The 21,622-nt window shown below is 45.0% G+C and overlaps 1 protein-coding gene across 2 annotated transcripts in view; it reads right to left on the reverse strand.

Annotated features, from left to right (window-relative positions):
* LOC132448493 (arylsulfatase D-like) overlaps positions 1–17,922 on the reverse strand; it is a 31,013-nt gene extending 13,091 nt beyond the window's left edge. Inside the window, exon 1 of one of the 2 annotated variants that reach the window (XM_060039856.1) lies at positions 17,807–17,922. In XM_060039856.1, coding sequence (XP_059895839.1) covers positions 17,807–17,811 — 5 coding nt within the window. In that variant the 5' untranslated portion in view covers positions 17,812–17,922. Of the gene's footprint in view, positions 1–1,615; positions 2,004–17,806 lie in introns of those variants that run through there. The other variant, XM_060039854.1, reaches the window with a different exon arrangement.
* Positions 17,923–21,622: the final 3,700 nt, after the last annotated feature.

Genomic DNA, 21,622 nt, shown 5'->3' on the forward strand with positions numbered 1-21,622 from the left:
GTAGCCTAGGGGAGAGCCGGGTCGATTGAAACACGGGACGATTGAAACACAGCGATTTCCTCGAAAACAATGCAAGGCATTCACGTCAAATTTCGTCACTACGTTCAGCACGCAAGACTGACCAACCCCGGGAAATTTCGTGTAATGACCTGACCACCATTCAAATGTAATCCGCCGAACCTGTTTTCGAGTGCGCCAAGTAAAATCCTTCCTGCGGTAGTTTTTTTGTAATAAATAGTTGTGTTTTTCGTTTCATGCCATAATAATATGACTATACAACCGATGAATTAGTACTTAAACCTATGCTAAAGTGTGCAATGTCAGAGTTTTGAAGTTTAGAGGTAAAAAAGGTTTAAGTGTCAATAGTCGCTGTCGGGACGATTGAAACAATTGTTTCAAACGCAACAGTTGTCATGTTATCCGGTGGACCTGGTAGTTTTTGTTTAAAATAAATAAAAAGATGTTCATCTGTGTATCCCTAAACATGACTTAGGACTGGGAAATAAGTACATTTAATGCAAATTTAGTCGTCCAAAAGAAGAAAGGTGAGTTTTAATCGAAATTTTCACCCAAAAATATATTTGACCTATTTATAGCCTATTATGCGGAATTATGTGAAATTTTAGCAATGACGAGTACACTAGTATGGTGTCCGGTATGTTGCATAAAAACAAGAGTACGGTCAATAGTTTATTTTGAAAAATATGCTGTTTCATTCGTCCCGCAGGTGTGTTTCAAACGTCCCGACTAGGCGGGGCGTTTGAAACAAATGTCAACTTACGTTCAAAGTTAAATAACAGCTCGATCATCCATCACGTGTGTTGAATTACGCTTGTAACCAGAGAACACACATGTGAGTTGAGTTGTTGATCACATGTTGAAATTATTTGTATACGTAACGTCATCTTTGGAAAAGACGTCTAACTGAAAAGTGTTTCAATCGACCCGCCGGCTCTACCCATGACATGAGCCCCAAGATTCTCGACAAAACACAACATAACAGCTCACTTCCCTCAACGTGGCAGCAGCAGCAGCAGCTTTGCTGCTAGATGAGAGTGCACCTTAGGAATTGTAGTTGTTGTAGGTTTGGCGAGTCAGACGCGCAAACATTTTTTGCAACTTTTCTAGATAGCCATCTAAATTGATTACACTGAACTATGGCCTCGTCACACCTTGTGGTTATCTCCTGTGAACACAGGCGTATACACAGAGCTTTAGCAATCATTTGAAAGTATGACCTGCTATTCTAACTTTATACACGATATTAATATTTATATTACACTGCCTTTTCAGTGTGCCACCCAAATGTTTTACCAACCCCTGCTGGATTCCCCTTTTCATATTGATCTTATCAATATAAAAATCAAAAGTAGAAATCTAAATTGTTAATTGCACTCACTTTGCAAGGAAGTTACATACCAGTGTATAATTTCCACATCCAAACAGCCAACATTTATTTTTCGATATATTGAAGACACGGCCATTATTCTTTAAATAATCATTGTACAAGTGTAACTACCCCTTGTACTCATGAGTCAATGTCCTGAGTCGTAAGTCAATGTATAGTAAACCTTACCCAAAGGTAAGACAGATACAACAGAAAACATTGACTTACCTGAGAAGGTATGGCGTCATGTCTATAATAAATGGGAGCGCAAAAGACTTTAAGAGGCGCGCGCAACTAACGCAGCCATGCACGCGTATTATTACGGCGTGCACGCGTATTATTACGACGTGCAGGTGCATTACATGGTGCACTATAGAGCTCGTAAGTCGCCATTGCTCATGGGACCTATGAGACCGAAAAAAATGAATGGGTGTCAATGGAGAGAAAGTAATTATTTTCTGATCCCAGTCTTTATATGCCCCGGATTACACATATGTTGTTTGTGGATTTAAATGATAATTTTTCATGCAAAGAAAACTATAATTTAGCGGGTAGGAGTTTGATACGGTTAGTTTTTGTGTGGGGCGCTTTGTGGACTACAACTCCCGCTGCTCTCGACGCGTATATGATATACGTCACCACTACTCGGAAACAGATCCCGCAGTCGGAATATGGCTGTGTGTGTGTCTTTGGTGCACTTTACCACCTTCTTTCAAGGAGAGCACAAAAGCCTTGATCGAGGTGAAAACCACTACAAATCTGGACATGTGGAGAGTTGCGCTCATCTTAGGAAAATCACATTTATGGGGCGCGCACGTAAAGCAGCACGCACTTGAAGCCCCCCCCCCACGCTGATATTGACTCTGTCGTGCGGACGCTTGTCTTCCTGGCACTATATGGCCAATTATATATATATATATATATATATATATATATATATATAGACACACACACGCATACATATTATGTGTGCGTGTGTATGTATTTCACACACACACACACACACACACACACACACACACACACACACACACACACACACACACACACACACACACACACACACAGGAAAGCTGATTTATTCAACTTCATCAGAAAATTCCTGTGTTAGAAGTACACTAAATAACTACAATACATTCGCTACAGCAAGGCAATGCTTTCGATTTGTGTAGTTTTCTTTGAATGATAATGCAAACTGTTTACATTCTGGCACAATCTGAATGTTACTCAGTATTTATTTCCTTTCTTGGTCTGTCACACAGGAGCGTGTCTATGTTCCCCGGGTCCTATGTTCCCCTCTTTGTATGAGACTGGGGAACATAGGACCCTTTTTTAAAAAAAAGGGTCCTATGTTCCCCTCTTTGTATTGCCGCGTTTCCACTGCAGGGTGCGGAACGGATCGGATCGCAAAGGGGCGGTAGGGAGGGGGCAGTATAGCCCAGCTCAGTTCCGAGGTCGCGTTTCCACTGCCGACAGTACCCTTGGTGGTAGGCCGGATGTCAATCGCCGCGGCAGCTACGTAAACATCGTAAACAACGTCTTCCTCCGCAAGAATGCAGACGAACTTCTCCACCTCCTTGTTCGCCCAAGCAAGCTTTTTACGCGACATGTTAATTGTAAAGAATAATACCTCGAGGCTACTGTTTGTTTGTTTTTATCCCCGCGTCACCCGGAAGTGACGATTCTGTCGACCAATCAACGGAGGGGGGGTGTAGCTAGAATTCCAGGGTACCCTTTCAGGCGTCTGGTCTCGTTTTGGGTACCGCAACGGAGGAGTCCCTAGAATGGGGTCGGAACGGGTACGGCAAAGTCCGGGTCACGCCCACTTTTGGCGGTGGAAACGCGATCCGACCCGCACCTTTGCGATCCGATCCGTTCCGCACCCTGCAGTGGAAATGCGCCATATGAGACCGGGGAACATAGGACCCTTTTTCAAAAAAAGGGTTCTATGTTCCCCGGTCTGTTAATTTTTCCACCATTACTGCCAAATTCTGGCCGAGATACCTACCATTGCATGTCTTTACCTTTTGTGGAAGAGGGAGAGACGTCTGAGAACCTGACGCAGTCTATTCATACGCCGGTAAACAAACCCCGAGAAGCCCAATCCCTACGAGAGCTCCCCGCGCTACGGCCATCCGGAGGCGCACAGAGCTTTTGGCCGTGATATTATTATACAATTATATTATATAATATACATAAAGAGCTCCGGGAGTCGCAAACAGCAGCAATCACTTTCTCCTCAATGCTGCAGTTCACCCCGGACTGCACTGCACTGAGTTGGCCGGTTGAACGCTGATTGGCTGATACGTTACACATGTCACTCAGTGGCCACGCTGTTGAACGCCGATTGGTTGTCATCACGCGAATGTCGCGTCAAAGTTTAAATATTTTTAAAGATTGATAGATTGCGGGGAACATAGGACCCTTTTCCCAGAAAAGGGTCCTATGTTCCCCGCTTTTCCCAAAAAGGGTCCTATGCTCCCCGGTATGTATGGCTACAGGGGAACATAGGACCCTTTTTAGGAAAAACGGGGAACATAGGACCTTCTTTTTAAAAAAGGGTCCTATGTTCCCCGAGCGGAGAACATAGGACCCGGGGAACATAGGACCCAGGGATCATAGGGATGTCCTCCACTCACACTAGGCCATCTGGCCATGGCCGTTGGCCGTTTTCACACCTAACCGTGCTCAACTGGCCCCATTGTTCTCTGGCCTACACTCACACTAGGCCATCTGGCCGTGGCCGTTTGCCGTCGCAACTGTGGCCTGGGCCACGGTAGGCTCTTGTACATACGTCATCACGTCGTAACACGTCATCACCAAGCGTCCGCTGCATGGACCATAATAAAGTCTGCCGCCAGTCAGAGTTTTAACATCAATGGACAACAACACAGAGAACACAGTTCGCACTTTGCTGAGTCTGTTGCTTATCGTCTGCCCAAAGGACTAACAGACACTCGACTTCTCTATGGGAACAACGTGAACCAACAGTTGAACCGCTTGACGCCATGTTAACTGTTTAATGGGAAAGAAGGCTCGTTGCCTTTATTATGTCCATGGTCGTCGCATGAACTTCACGTCATCCAGCTCAGGTTGCGTAGCCGTGCGTGTGCACGTGTCGGCTTATTAGCATCTGTACCGTGGCGGCCCGTACTGTAGCAGCACACCTCTCCCAAGTGGCCAAGTTGGCCAGACTGGCCACACTCACACTGGCAGATTTGAGCACGGTTAGGTGTGAAAACGGCCACGGCCAGATGGCCTAGTATGAGTGCGCCCTTAGGCTCTGGTTCACTGTGCCTGGTGATCCTGCTTTTATTCATTGCGTGCATGTTAATGTTTTGTGGAACTTCAAAACTGACAGGTACAACACTGAGGTGCGGCCACACTGAACACGTTACGCGCGTTAGGGGGCACTCACACTGGGGCCGCGGCCCCGTGCCTGAGCTCATTTGCATACTTAAGTCTAGAAAGTTTGGCTAGTGTGACCACGCCATCCGTATTCCAGCACGGAACAGCCCCTTGGCCACGGCACACTTGGGAGAGGTGTGCCGTGGCCAAAGTAATGATGCTAATGAGATGACGCGCGGATACGCAACGTGAGCTGGATGACGTAGTCCTTGCGCGACCCTTCTTTCTTTATAGGTCCATGCCCTTCTTCCCCACAACAATCATTTTAAACAATGGCCGCAAGCGGTTAACGAGTGGGTTTACATTGGTGCGATAGTGAAGTCGAGTGTTTACTTGAAATTTGGGCCGACCACAGCATTCAGTCGCAGCTGGACACCACGCTTGGTGATGGCGTATTTATCGTATTACGACGTGATGACGTATGTATGAAGGAGCAATCGTGCCCAGGCCACGGCCTTTGGGAGCAGTGTGACCAAGGGCCAGCGGGGGGAGTGGGGAGGGGGGGAATCGTGCTGAATCTTCCTGAGGCACGGAACAGGCAAACGGCCCTAGTGTGAGTGGCCCCCTACAGTGCGTTCACACCAAACGTGACGGGCGACAGGATCCCATACAAAGTGAACGTATATTGTTGACAATGGTGACCTTGGGTGTCTTGAAAGGCGCCTCTAAATTAAATGTATTATTATTATTATTATTATGTATAGACACGTATCGGGCGAGTTTTTCGCGCGAGAAAACCGGCGACAAGTTTTGATTTGTCGCGCCACACTTTCGCCAATTCACAGGCGAGCGCGTTCACGAGGATTTGTGGCCCGACAAATTCGCTCGAGTTCAAATATTTCAACTTTGACGCGAATTTCGCGTGATGACAGCCAATCAGCGTTCAACAGCGTGGCCACTGAGTCACATGTGTAACGTAACAGCCAATCAGCGTTCAAACGTCAAACTCAGTGCAGTGCAGTCCGGGGTGAACTGCAGCATGGAGGAGAAAGTGATTGTTGCCGTTTGCGACTCCCGGAGCTCTATAGATAATATAATAGTATATAATATAATATTTGTATATATAATATCACGGCCAAAAGCTCTGTGCGCCTCCGGATGGCTGTAGCGCGGGGAGCTCTCATCGGGATTGGGCTTCTCGGGGTTTGTTTACCTGCGTTGCTATGGTTTCCGGTCTTGTGGGTTCCAATGGTTTATTAGGTAGGCCTATCCAATAAATTTCTGTCTATTCAATATAATTCAAATAATTCATTCACTGCCTCTTCTGTGGTCATTACAATATTATGAATATACTGCGTCGGGTCCTCCGACGTCTCTCCCTCTTCCACAAAAGGTAAAGACATGCAATGGTGGATATCTTGTTGTGGCGCGACAAATTCGACAAAACTTGCACAGCGACAGGTTAGGGTTAGTCGGTTAGGTTTAGTTGAATACAAATGACTTGGACTTCATGTAAGTGGTTTCCCGCCAGGAGTTGTATCTCTATCAAGCACTGAAGTCATGATCATGTACCCGAAGAAATCCTCCGTGCACTTCGAGAGGAGTGTGGACTTCACCTTAACATCGACTTTAACCTACTGTGGCCATGGCTGGCTCCGGGCCAGAGGATCACCGCCGTGTGAGCAGAAGACATTAGTGATGAGCCATACCACTCATCTCCTCTCCCATACCAAGTAAAAACCAGGCTGGAATCACCGATACCAATACCCATACCAATACCTTTAGCATATTGTATTTCCTGTATAATTTTTACGACTTCAACAATCATGAGATACTTTTACAACTGCTGCTATTCAAGGGTTGCGCAACAATATGTCACTAAGGGTGCACTCACACTAGGCCATCTGGCCGTGGCCGTTTTCACACCTAACCGTGCTCAAATCTGCCAGTGTGAGTGTGGCCAGTCTGGCCAGGCCAATATGGCCACTTGGGAGAGGTGTGCTGCTACAGTCCGGGCCGCTACGGTACAGATGCTAATGAGCCGACACGCGCACACGCACGGCTACGCAACCTGAGCTGGATGACGTATAGTCCATGCGACGACCATGGACATAATAAAGGCGACGAGCCTTCTTTCCCATTAAACGGTAAACATGGCGTCAAGCGGTTCAACTGTTGGTGTGTTCTCTGTGTTGTTGTCCATTGTTGTTAAAACTCTGACTTGCGGCAGACTTTATTATGGTCAATGCAGCGGACGCTTGGTGATGACGTGTTACGACGTGATGACGTATGCACAAGAGCCTACCGTGGCCAGGCCACAGTTGCGAGCGACGGCCAACGGCCACGGCCAGATGGCCTAGTGTGAAAGCAGGCCAGAGAACAATGGGGCCAGTTGAGCACGCTTAGGTGTGAAAACGGCCAACGGCCACGGCCAGATGGCCTAGTGTGAGTGCACCCTAAGTGCAATAGCCACCTTCACTGGTGGAGGGACACCTTTGCACTCTAGAATATATTTTTGTGTTATATTTACAGTATATATATATATATATATATAGAGCAGCCTGTCCTCCTAGAAAATACGACCGCATAGGTTGTTTGTACCGCCCCAAATTACGACCCACTGGAGCGTATTTAGCGCCTCTAGCGGTCATGCAAATAACGACATTCTGAAGTCTCGGGGCCGCTCGTGGACGCTCGTGGTTGCTCGGGACGCGCGTAGCCATATTAATCGTTATTATCTGAATGGGAAATGCAATATTTTAGGACAGATACACAATTAAACGTGTTTCTAATGACATTTCTAGCGAGAAATGTACATTTTCCTTGCATAATCTTCAGTCAGTGAATGTGTATGATCTTTATTATCTGAATGGGAAATGCAATATTTTAGGATCGATTCAGCGTTAAACGTGTTTCAAATAACATTTCTAGCAAGAAATATACTTTTTACTTGCATAATCTTCATTCAGTGATTGTGTCTGATCTTTAGTTTTATAGTTATTAGGAAGATTTAATCGTCTCGCTCGCATGTTTCAACGACGTCAGGTTGGGGACGCTGCTTTCGCTAAACTAGCAGCTCACGTGTTTCCTGCGTTTGTGTTATTAAACCGTTACTTTATGTAACTTTTAATGATATTGTAATAACCACAGGCGAGGTATTGAGCGAAGTAAGCTTGATAGCAGGTTTATTGGATTCCACAATCGGACAGGCAGGCACAGCTCCACCGGAAAACTACAACAACCAAAACTCCCGCCCGGAAGGAAACCCCCGGAACCCCCTCTCAGAAGGCCCGCACCTTCCTCCCAAACCCTGTGACGCTAAAATATCATCTTGTTAGAAACCCGTTTATCTGAGAGCCAACCCAGTAGCCAAAAGCATACGTTGACAGTGTCCGTTTTCGTGAACACTGGATTACGTCGCATTTCAAAATAGCGTGCTAAGCGCGCACACACACACACACACACACACACACACACACACACACACACACACACACACACACACACACACACACACACACACACACACACACACACACACACACACACACACACACACACACACACACTGCATTTCGCTGCTAAAACAACAACTTGGGCTGCTTCTCGGACATTTTGGGTGGATTTTGAACGGTATGTGGGCAGGACGTTTTTTGCAGGCAGGACCTGGCAACCCTGCGCTGTTGCCCGAGGTGAAGAAATGCTCCGGAGCAGATCTGGATCCACCATGGCCAAAATAATTGTCATGAATAGCATGAATAGATTCATGCATTATCATTCAACTTGAACATGTGTTTTTACAGTATATAGTGGTGGAGGGATGACGTATGTTGGCAAACCCGGAAGTGAGCGTCGACCTGGGTTTCCCTTGACAAAAAGCCAACGGGTTTTTCCATTGGATTTTGGATTATTGCAGAAAAATTAGCATCTTTGAAGCACCTCCACAAAAACTGAAAAAAATTAATAATAATAATAATAATAACTGTGCCCCAAAGAACGAAATGTAAACCAATGCATTCTGAATGGGAGTGTTTCTCCGATTTTTCCATGCTACACAGAACGAAATGTAAACCCATACAAATAAAGACTTCATGGTCATAATAATTAAAATATCATTAAGCTACTACTGAGTGTGTAGGGAGGTATTCTATTTTTTTCAACGGGGCTGCATCCAGTCACTTGACCGTCATGGTTGCTATGGTGGTTGCTATCGACCGCCCCCTCTAATCCTTACATGGCTCTAAAAACCACGCGGCAAAGGAGCTGCCGTAAATTGTGTTGTTTTTGTCGTAAACTGGGGTCCGACGGTTAAAAAAATAGACAGATATTCCGAGGTATCCTTAAAAGGCAGCTTGGATGTTTTTATTTTCTGCAGTTTAGACTTCTTCTATAACCTATTTTTGAAAGCAAAACACCAAGTTCATTGATTTAACGAGGCAGGGTTATTTGAAACAATTTATTCAATAAATATTTGTGAGAGGTCATTCCTTCTCCTGAGTTTGCTTCCTATTTATGTCTAGTGTACACCCCTACTGTCCAAAAGCATCCCCCCCCCCCTCCCCATATGGAATTGGAGAGTTGTTGCCACGTCCCAGTGGTGGAAGTATCATATAATATGAAAGAGGGCATTCAATTATACTACAATGATCAATTAGGAGGCCGAAGCCCTAAAGGAAGTGATGCAATAGGTGACTGAGGCGAGAACATTTAAGTAAACTGTACCTTGGGGTTAGGGCTGGGCGATATGGGCCAAAATGGATATCTCGATATTTTTTTACTATATCTCGATACACGATATATATCTCGATATATTTTGAATCTCCTCTAGAGCACATCATAAATGCTCGATTCAACCATGTCTGGCATAATGTTACGTCAGTAATAATTCTAGTATTACTGAAACATAAGTCTGCATGTAGATTACATGAAACAACATATTGTTTAAACTCATCAGTGCTTTCTATTGGAACAATTTAGAACTTGCACATAAGAAAAGGAAAATCACAGCAAGTTAGATTTACCAACACAGCATTTATTCAAACCGTTAATTATTTATTGACAGTTTGAATAATAATTATTATATATACACTGCCAGACGAAGGATCCAGTGCTATTCTTTTTCGAAACCAAATCCTCAGTTTCCATCCTTTTTTCTCTTTCTGGCTGTTCTCACTCACCAGTCGGAGGTACACGCACCTACAGCAGCGCGCCTTCCAGACTACGTCACACACGCGCGTCCATGAGAATCTCGTGGACTCGCAATGGGCGGGGGGAGTGAGTTTAGAGAGCCACCGGAAATAGCGAGAGAAGGGAACGCTGTGCGTTAAACAAACCCCGAGAAGCCCAATCCCTATGAGAGCTCCCCACGCTACGGCCATCAGGAGGCGCACAGAGCTTTTATCCGTGATATTATATAACCAATTATATTACATTATATTATATATTATTATATATAGAGCTCCGGGAGTCGCAAACGGCAACAATCACTTTCTCCTCCGTGCTGCAGTTCACCCCGGACTGCACTGCACCGAGTTTGACGGTTGAACGCTGGTTGGCTGTTACGTTACACATGTCACTCAGTGGCCACGCTGTTGAACGCTGATTGGCAGATACGCGTCTCTACGTTCACTTTGTATGAGATCTTGTCGCCCCGTCGCGTGAAAGCACAACGAGTATGCCGGCGGCGGCAAAAAGAAACATTGTGTCCCAATTTATATTCGATGTTCGCGATATGGGCATTTTATACATCCCCTGGAGAACATCTCGCGATACATCGCATATATTCGATATATCGCCCAGCCCTACTTGGGGTCTCTTATATATCAAAGGGGGTTTCAAAGGACGCATATACGCTTCAACCTGTGGCTCCAGCCCTACAGGAAATGACTCAGCAAGTGCTCCATCTCGTTGCACCTGCACCCAGCGGCTCGCTTGCACGATTTTGGCCTGAAGTTCTTCCCAGACCTATACCCTAACAGTCCAACATGCATATCTGAGAATCAGGCCTCTCTTCAATAATGACAAAATGTTATGAGAGAAATACAGATTCACTTTTTGTTATCTCATAAGCGGCGTGGTGCCGGCTCCTTTTGACCTTTTGACCCCAGACTTCAAAGACGTGGCCACAGGCCAGCTGTGTCTACACACATTAAGCCACAAATGTACACCTCCATCCCGCAAAAAATGGGGCCTAGAAACTAACCTCTGCCTTATGTACAGTGACTGTACTGTTGGAGGTCACGCCCCATTTCCGGCCTTTTCGAGATAGCTAGGGATGCTAAAATGTTTACACACATTTCCCGGGGCCCCGAGAACGACATATCCAAGATTTGTAGTTCTAGCCCATAGAGAAAAAAAGTTTTCCCAAATGGACTGTCATTTGGACAAAGCCCCTTCAGAAGTGTTGCCTGCGAGACCTAATGGTTCAGAATGTAGTGGAAAAACAGTTTTTGAGATAGGAAGGTCCTACCGCCCTGAAATTTGAATACCATATTCGAGGGCATAACTGGGACCCCCGCACCGAAACTTGGCCCGGTCGGACCCCGAGTGCAGGAAGGGGGGGCCTGGACTTTCATAATCTTCGCTCGGTGAATGTAAAGGATGTTTGGTCGGATGTTATGACGAAGAATCATAATGTGAATGGGAATATTCTATTAATGTCTTGATATCATCTTTCGTCTCAACACTTCTGCTGCAGCCGCTTAAAGTCTCACTCCGAGAACCTTAAAATATGAATCAATCCATTAGAAGTATGAAAATATCTTCCCGGTCGTGCAACAGGGCAAACAAGGTGTCCTTTGACATCTACGTTTCGAGACGATTGCAACAGTGCCACACATGATCATATTTGAATATGTTTCGGGGTAGTAATTAGCTGTCGATTTTGGAGGCCTTTATCAATAATGACCAGCTATAGATTTGCTTCCCGATGGAGATTTTTGACAAATTACATGTTAATTAGCATCTACACGTTAAGCTGAGTCCAATGAGATCATGTCCTAGACCTAGGTGTACCATGTAAAATACATGTTACCATTAGCTAGAGTGTAATGCTTGGTGTCATTGGACTCAGCTCAACGTGTAGATGCTGTCATTTGTCACAAATTTTTATCGGGAAGCAAATCAATAGCTGCTCATTATTGATTAAGGCCTCCAATTTCGACAGCTAATTACTACCATTAAACATGTTCGAATATGCTCATGTGTGGCACCGTTGCAATCGCCTGGAAGCGTAGATGTTGAAGGACACCTTGTTCGTCCTCCTACGCCACCGGGAAGATATTTACATGCTTCTGATTGACTAATGAATTGATTCAGCTATTCCCCCAGAAGTCTGGGGTCAAAAGGTCAAAAGGAGACGGCACCAGCCCCGTTGAAAAAAATAGAATACCACCCAACACACTCAGGAGATTAATGATATTTAAATTATTATGACCATGAAGTCTTTATTTGCATGGGTTTACATTTCGTTCTGTGTAGCATGGAAAAATCGGAGAAACACTCCCATTCAGAATGCATTGGTTTACATTTCGTTCTTTGGAAAACGGTTCTTTAGTAATAATATTTGAGGGAATTTTGTTGTTGTTTTAGCAGCGAAATGCACCGTGTGCGTGTGTGTGTGTGTGTGTGTCTGTGTCTGTGTGTGTCTGTGCGTGCGTGTGCGTGTGTGTGCTTGTGTGTGTGTATAACACGCTATTTTATGTTGAAATGCGACGTAATCCAGTGTTCACGAAACGTACACTGTCAACGTATGCTTTTGGCGACTGGGTTGGCTCTCAGATATACGTGTTTCTAACAAGATGATATCATTAAAAGTTACATAAAGTAACAGTTTAATAACACAAACGCAGGAAGCACGTGAGCTGCTAGTTTAGCGAAAGCAGCGTCCCTATTCCTAACAACCTGACGTCGTTGAAACATGCGAGCGAGCCGATCAAATCCTAATAACTATAAAACTAAAGATCATACACATTCACTGACTGAAGATTATGTAAGGAAAATGTACATTTCTCGCTAGAAATGTCATTAGAAACGCGTTTAATGGTGTATCTCTCCTAAAATATTGCATTTCCCATTCAGATAATAAAGATTAATATAGGCTACGCCGTGTTCCGGAGTCACGGGGGATTCTGGGAATTGGGGTTGTCAGTTGACAAAAGGGGCTTTTGTTAACTCGTTTTGTTGTTAGGATTAAGTGGGGTTAATGGGTTCGGGATGTTATGTGGTTGTGTGTTGTTCTATTAACATTGTTCGTGTGTTCATTGTTGTCGACACCGTCACCGAGAGTGACGTGACCATCGTTTCGTGCAGCTGTTCCGTGTTGAAGTCTCGTTCAATAAAAACCAACTCTCGTTGTCGAGCGTTCAATAAAAACCAACTCTCGTTGTCGTGCGTGCCCCCCCCCCTACTAACGTGTCTCCCCCCCCCCCTCAACAAACGTGTCGCCCCCCCCCCCCCCCCTACAATCGTGTCGTCGTCGTCCCCCTCAACAAACGTGTCTCCCCCCCCCCGGTCAACAACAGTCTACCTCCCCCCCCCCCTAAACAATCAATCGTGTCCACAATTTGCCGCGAAAGCCGTGAAACCCAAACCTCGAAACCCGCCTCCACAGCGGCACGCGTGGATACTGTAGGTATAACGCTATTTTTTACGTTGAAATGCTACGTATCCAGTGTTCATGGAAACGTACACCGTCAACGTTTTTTCTTGGCGACTGGGTTGATATATTGCAATATATACAATATTGTATTCAACTTGAATATTCAATATTCAAGTTGAATACACACACACACACACTTGTTGTCTCACCCATTGTTTAAAGGCACCCAGTGCAACTTTCGAGGCTTAAAAATAAACATTCAATTTCTAGTCTTTTTTACACGTAGTAAGTTTCAATAACTCCATACCATTACATACCGACATTTAAGCAGCAAAGATGAGACGTCGTTGTGTGGTGAGAACTGATACAAAATCGATAACAACAACAATGCCGCCATTTTCTTTATTTTTTGTAACCTACAATAAATAAAGCAGGCTTCCAGTCAATGGAAAAATGGCTTCTCTCCACTGGCGATTGTTGTTTACGATTTTCTATCAGTTCTCACCACACAACGACGTCTCATCTTTGCTCCTTGAATGTCGATATGTAATGGTATGGAGTTATTGAAACTTACTACGTGTAAAAAAGACTAGAAATTGAATGTTTATTTTTCATTGAATGTTTACATAAAGTTGCACTGGGTGCCTTTAATAAAAAAAATACTATTTAATTCATCCAAGCGTAATGATTTGTTGTTCTTGAATATATGTGATACTTTGTGTATGGCTTAGTCTTAAAAATATCATGGTTGTGTGGTCAGCTCCTGCCTCATCAGAAGAAGTTGCCTGTAAACTAAATGCTAAATGGACTGTTGCTACTCTGCTTTCTCAAGCGCTCTCTGACCACGGGTAAGTGAATCGGAATTACAAGCAAAATCAAGGAAATGCAATAGTCCAGTTGCGCAAAAATTAACATCTTGAATCGGCTTTGATTTCAGAACAGATGTAAGGTAAAAGTTAAGGTTAAGCCACTAAAGTCAGTAGCCAGTGCTACCCATGCTAACACGAACGTGAAGCTTTCCCTCAAACTTAAAAACGTTTTTTAATTTATATTTACCATTCAATATTGTAATCACTGCTGTCAGTCCCATTGAAGAACACGCAGCATGTTTTGGAACTATACAGGCTTACATGAACCCCGTGACCAGCCTGCCGGCGAGATCAGAGAATGTCGCAACTCTTCTCTCTATGGCTCTGTATTTTTCAAATAATACTGGGACCCATCGCATGCCAGCCATGGACCTATAAAGATCGCATACTCTTTGCGCGGGATAATCCATTTCTGGAGAAGGGAAGAGGGCGTCCTACTGAACGGAGGTGGGTATCCTACATTATGTTGAATGAAATGACTTAGTTCAAGCAAATTCTCCCCAAAGTATTGCATTAACATGCCGCAAATGTCCTTCAATGTATTTTAATGGTCGCCATAACATGAGCTCAGAAATGTCTTGGCTGCTGCGCCGCCTGTTTGAAGTTGCCCCCCCCCCCCAAATTATTCGAAAATAGTTTGAATCCCCCCCATCGCCCAAATGATTCGAAAAGTGCCGGTTTGTACCGGTAAAATGACAATTTGCTTCGCGATCACCAGATAGCTAGGCTAGTGGTACTCATGCTTGTCCATTGAGCACTTGACAGAGCCTCGGGAGGGTCGCCGCTGCCGCATAGCCTTTGGCACTTTTGAATTGGTCTGAAATAAAATGCCAGTTGGCATGCAGCATCAAAGACATTTCTGAACTTATGTTATGGTGACCATTAAAATACATTGAAGGACATTTGCGGCATGTTAATGCAATACTTTGGGGGTAATTCACTTGAACCAAGTCATTTCATTTAACATAATGTAGGATACCCACCTCCGTTCAGTAGGACGCCCTCTTTACTTCTTGAGAAATTAAGTATCCCACGCAAAAAATGCATCCCTGCCGGTGACTCTCATTGGATTAGGAAATTATGGGCGGAACTATTTTGTCCCGCCCACGGACGCTCTGCTTTTTAGGCATCTACGGATACAAATCACTTTTACTACACATGTACCACCTAGACGTGTTGCAAAACTACCTGCTACCCCACACATGAGACTTAGACTTACAGGAGCAGATTTGAGCAGTTGTAATGATGGACTTGTGTTCGCTCATTAAAATGCTGAATCAACATAGCGTTCTTTATCATTTTATTTGTCAGGAAATTTTTCACTGTTGTGCAACTTCTGATGCATTAGCTCATATTTACGAATGGACACATTTTGGGCATGTTCTCAGATTATGAAACACGGGTGTGCGAATGTGTTTTGCACCAACTGCGCTGCAATGATTGTAGCAAAATGATTTGTGCACCTGTAACACAGACTTGTGTACTTATAGACCCTATTTAGTGTTTACAATGGTAGAAAAAATATTTACGACTTAAAATGTACTGAACAGTAGGCCTACACATGCAAAATAAACATTTACGACTTCAAATTTACTGTGACTTCAGTGTACGCATTCAAAATCTGCAGTTACAGGTGCTAAAGACTCTTGCTACAATAATACCTTCTTACAAAACAAGGATAATATTTCCACCCACTGCGGCAATTTTCTCCCCATGGTGCGTCACTCACATATACCCCAACCTTCTCCGTTAGGCCCCATTCATCCATGATTCATTGAGGCTCTGAACTGATATTATCAGCTGGATGCTGCCCATGGAAAATCCAAAACAAAAAGAACAAAAAATATTCACTCATGTGCCAATTTTCAGTGAAATGACTTGTGACAGTCAAGTAGCCTCTGGACACTGAAGTCCACATATCATCGGTAAGCACCACTTTTTGTGTGGTCCTTTAAAAAAAAAAAAACGTTGCCTTTGCACTCAAACAGATTAACCAGAGATTAACTGTCATTTTTTTGATTTATATCATGGGTCAAGAGCTCTCACAAATCCCTGGAAACCTTCCTCTTCCACAACAGACCGAGGCTGTAGGACCCTCATTATAACCTCTCCCAGGCTTCTTCTGAGTGTAGCTGATCAAACAATGCAAATATCGATTGATCGAGCTAAACGGCCCGTTTAACCTTTAAACCCCCGTTGTTTGATCACGCACACGCCAAACCAAGCCTCAGGCCTCGTTTCCACATACGTACATTCTCGTATGCGATCCAACCGTCTCCGACCGAAAGTCCATTCGATTCTCCGTAATGTCCGTTTTTCCTCCGAGACTCCTGCCCTCCGTAAAATTTCTGTCCGGTATGTCCGTAATACACGTTCAAAAAATTTAACTTTCGCCGTCGTTTTACGGAGATACCGTGAAAGTTTTTATGTTTTTCACAAAACATGTAAGTAGGCTACCTGGCAGGCCAAACTCCTCGCCGATCTCTTTCCAAGCCTGGTTGGTTTTGTTTTTATCTCTGTATATTTCGATCCTCATGTTCCAAAGTACCGGTCTCCTAAAAACGGCCATTATCATACGTTCCCCAATCTTTTTGGCTGACCTTAAATAAATGCATGTCCGTACGTAAAACACTAGCGCCCCCTTCCGTAAATGTACGGAAGCACGGATACGAAAAACATACGTATGTGGAAACGAGGCGTCAGGGGTACAAACGCATCAGGGGTGAACAGAAAGACAGATGTGCCAGTGCCACTCACCGTCTCCCCTAGGGGGACCGCCGTCACTATGCTATTACGTCACATTGAGGTCATTGAGGTCTTGTCTTATCGCGAGCGCGATAAGACAAGCTCACGACTCAAGCAAACTATATTATTTCAAACAATCAGTTTAACCATCATTCGCACAATTTAAGTATTTGCTGTGATTAAGTTAACTCGGACTGGTTGTTATCGAATACGGTGGCTGCCGTTTTCTAAATCAAAGCAACTCAACCGTATCATGCATATTAACAGTCGAAAGCCTGGCACACTGTCATTTCAACCATTTACAGTTCTCTTAGCAGGAGAGGTGCTAGACAGAAAAGACAGCGGTTTGCGTCCCTGCAGCCTCGACAGACAGTGATGACCGTTGCCATAGAAATGCACCCTCTCTGTACCGGGATGAGGGCTGCCGCTGCCAAACCACTCACTGATGGACGGCTGTCTGCCCGAGCAGCTACGAACTACCTCGACCCCCTCAGACCACCGCTTCATGATATCGATATGTAAATATCAGAATCAATCCAAGAATAGGAAATGTTGGGATCGGCAGTATCGCTATTTTAGGATCAATCCACACAACACTACATGAAAACGCTCTGCTTACACGAGAGCAAAAACAGCATTGTCAGTCACGTGCGGCCGCCTCACGCTAGGAGCGCGCTCCGTGACGGGATCACATGACATTAATCACATGACAGGGGGTAAGTTGTACAGAGAGAACGACCCGAGCTTCCCGTAGAGGATAAATATTAGTGAGTTCATCGCCCTTAAATACAATCGGATGTCGCTGATGTGAATAGAGGATGAATAGAGGAACTTTGACTCGCTTGCAGCTGGACTTACCTCATAGTTTATCTACAGAAATCTCTCCGGGCCGCTTTCTGCAATCAATAAGCATACAACACCAGAGAGTGCGTTTCTGTTCAAACCGCACCAATAGACCCTTTTACTGTTTGTACACAATGATGACGTAGAACGCATGCGCGCGCAGTCCGGCAACGGAAGTATGGCAGAGATCAACAGCTTGTCAAGCTATCAACACAAGATCGCGAATTTTACTTCAACAAGTTGACTTTGACAATGGTGTCCGACTTCCAGATCCGTGTACTATTAATGAGTGGGTTGAAGACGTCAGCAAGTGGCCGAATATACAGTGGCCAGATATATATATATATATATACTTATTACACGGGTCTTTTCAACGTTCCGTTCACTTGCATGGGCACTTCACAACTTCCGGCGGTGAATTATTTTTATAAGCCCCTTCATGGCGAACAGGACACCTCCGCTGCGCGTCGGTGTCCTGTTCGCCCTGTCGGGGCTTATTTTCTCGATAATGACCGGCGTTCTATACATTATCCCTTACGTATTTAATAGAGAAACCGAGCTTGTAGGCCTACACCAGAGAAATTACGAGCCTATAATGCCGCGTTTCCACTGCAGGGTGCGGAACGGATTGGATCGCAAAAAATGGCGCATTTCCACTGCAGGGTGCGGAACGGATCGGATCGCAAAGGTGCGGGTCGGATCGCGTTTCCACCGCCAAAAGTGGGCGTGACCCGGACTTTGCCGTACCCGTTCCGACCCCATTCTAGGGACTCCTCCGTTGCGGTACCCAAAACGAGACCAGACGCCTGAAAGGGTACCCTGGAATTCTAGCTACACCCCCCCTCCGTTGATTGGTCGACAGAATCGTCACTTCCGGGTGACGCGGGGATAAAAACAAACAAACAGTAGCCTCAAGGTATTATTCTTTACAATTAACATGTCGCGTAAAAAGCTTGCTTGGGCGAACAAGGAGGTGGAGACGTTCGTCTGCATTCTTGCGGAGGAAGACGTTGTTTACGATGTTTACGTAGCTGCCGCGGCGATTGACATCCGGCCTACCACCAAGGGTACTGTCGGCAGTGGAAACGCGACCTCGGAACTGAGCTGGGCTATACTGCCCCCTCCCTACCGCACCTTTGCGATCCGATCCGTTCCGCACCCTGCAGTGGAAATGGGGCATTTTGGTGCGGTAGGGAGGGGGCGGTATAGACCAGCTCAGTTCCGAGGTCGCGTTTCCACTGCAGACAGTACCCTTGGTGGTAGGCCGGATGTCGATCACCGCGGCAGCTACGTAAACATCGTAAAAAACGTCTTCCTCCCCAAGAATGCAGACGAACGTCTCCACCTCCTTGTTCGCCCAAGCAAGCTTTTTACGTGACATTTTAATTGTAAAGAATAATACCTCGAGGCTACTGTTTGTTTGTTTTTATCCCCGCGTCACCCGGAAGTGACGATTCTGTCGACCAATCAACGGAGGGGGGGTGTAGCTAGAATTTCACGGGACCCTTTCAGGCGTCTGGTCTCGTTTTGGGTACCGCAACGGAGGAGTCCCGAGAATGGGGCCGGAACGGGTACGTCAAAGTCCGGGTCACGCCCACTTTTGGCGGTGGAAACGCGACCCGACCCGCACCTTTGCGATCCGATCCGTTCCGCACCCTGCAGTGGAAACGCGCCATAAGTCACTGGATGATGCTTATGAATACGTTGTCTGTGTATGGAAAGCCAAGAAGGCCACAATCCGGCCCTAGAATGGCGCGGTAAAAGTGCAAAACCGTACGGTTTGGCAAGAATTCCGTACGGAATCCGTACGGTTTTGAATGACTAATAGCCGCGGCTATTAGTCATTCACTCAGGCTATTAGTCATTCACTCCGGCTATTAGTTATTCACTCCGGCTATTAGGTATGCAGAACGAGCCCCTCCCTCTTCTTTGCTTGACCACTAAGTTTGAAGGCTGTCTAACCAATCAGAGCTGCAGTGCCTCGATGTTTCGCTGTAACATAAAGCTGTGTTGTCTTTACTAGTTTCACTACAATGTAATGACCACCATTAGCTAGTGGAAAATACATTTGTGTCTAGTAGCCTACAGTGATATATTTGTATATGTTAGGCTATATATTGAGATGGCAGTGTGCGAAATACCCGACAATATTCGGGGATGTCCTCATCCCCAGATTGTTCTCGATATGCAGTAGCCAGCTAGGCCATAACATTACATAACATGAACATGAACTGAATAAATGCCAGGTATATAGCATATCGGAGACGGGCACACAATCAGTGCATTTGCAAAAGAGAGCCTGCAGTATGACCGATCTTGTGACATGTGGTCGGAGAGAGTTGTGTGTGTGTGTGTGTGTGTGTGTGTGTGTGTGTGGAGCAAGTTGTTGAAGGAAGTGTTTCTACTTGACGTTACAATATTTCATGGATGCAAGCAAGCCAAGACAATCAATCTATATCTATAGCCTACATGACAACACACACACACACACACACACACACACACACACACACACACACACACACACACACACACACACACACTTTATACACACTGGTAAAGCAATAGGAGCCTGCATTGGCTAAAGTTGTTGCGATGCGCGTTATTTTATAACAGGGAGGGGCAAAGTTGTGCATTACATTGATCCTGAAAGCCTATGTCCTAGTATAATTAATTTGTATTCCGTTTTAGGCCATCTCACTAAAGGTCACTTAAATGTAGCCTATTTAAGCTCACCAAGTCCAGTATTCAGAATGAAAAGCATTTATTCACAAATACGTTCTATTTCTTTGACAAGCGGAGCCGACAGTCATGTGCAAGTATGCAAATTAGCCATGTGCGTCAAACAGAAGATAGACGCAATGAACTGATTGTTGTGCATTGTTGTGGATATGTAGGCTGTTTAGTTGTGGTTGCTTGTGGTCTTAGTGAAACAGTCTTGCCTTGGAGTTGGAGAAGTTGGAGTGATTGTGTGAATGTGCGAGAGAGAGCGCACCTGCCGCGGTGATGTTGGGCTTGTAATGGGCTTATATGTGATCAATGATGTATCTGTCTGATCGTATTAGCTGTAGATGGATGGTTAAATAATGTCACAAGATCGGTCATACTGCAGGCTCTCATTTGCAAATGCACTGATTGTGTGCCCGTCTCCGATGTGCTATATACCTGGCATTTATTCAGTTCATGTTCTTCTGAGTGCGCAAGAACGGTGCCAATTATTGTCGTGTTTGCATTGTAATGCACAACTTTGCCCCTCCCTGTTATAAAATAACGTGAATCGCAACAACTTTAGCCAATGCAGGCTCCTATTGCTTTACCAGTGTGTTTAAAGTGTGTGCGTGTGTCATGTAGGCTGTAAATATAGATTGATTGTCTTGGCTTGCTTGCATCCATGAAATATTGTAACGTCAAGTAGAAACACTTCCTTCAACAACTTTCTCCACACACACACACACACACACACACACACACACACACACACACACACACACACACACACACACACACACACACACACACACACACACACACACACACACACACACACACACACACACACACACACACACACACACACACACACACACACACACCCCTCTCTCCGACCACATGTCACAAGATCGGTCATACTGCAGGCTCTCATTTGCAAATGCACTGATTGTGTGCCCGTCTCCGATATGCTATATACCTGGCATTTATTCAGTTCATGTTCATGTTATGTAATGTTATGGCCTAGCTGGCTACTCAACCCAGTCGCCAAGAAAAAACGTTGACGGTGTACGTTTCCATGAACACTGGAGACGTAGCATTTCAACGTAAAAAATAGCGTGT

Source organism: Gadus macrocephalus, chromosome 20 (assembly GCF_031168955.1).
Source record: "Gadus macrocephalus chromosome 20, ASM3116895v1".
In the NCBI taxonomy this organism is placed as follows: Eukaryota; Metazoa; Chordata; class Actinopteri; order Gadiformes; family Gadidae; genus Gadus; species Gadus macrocephalus.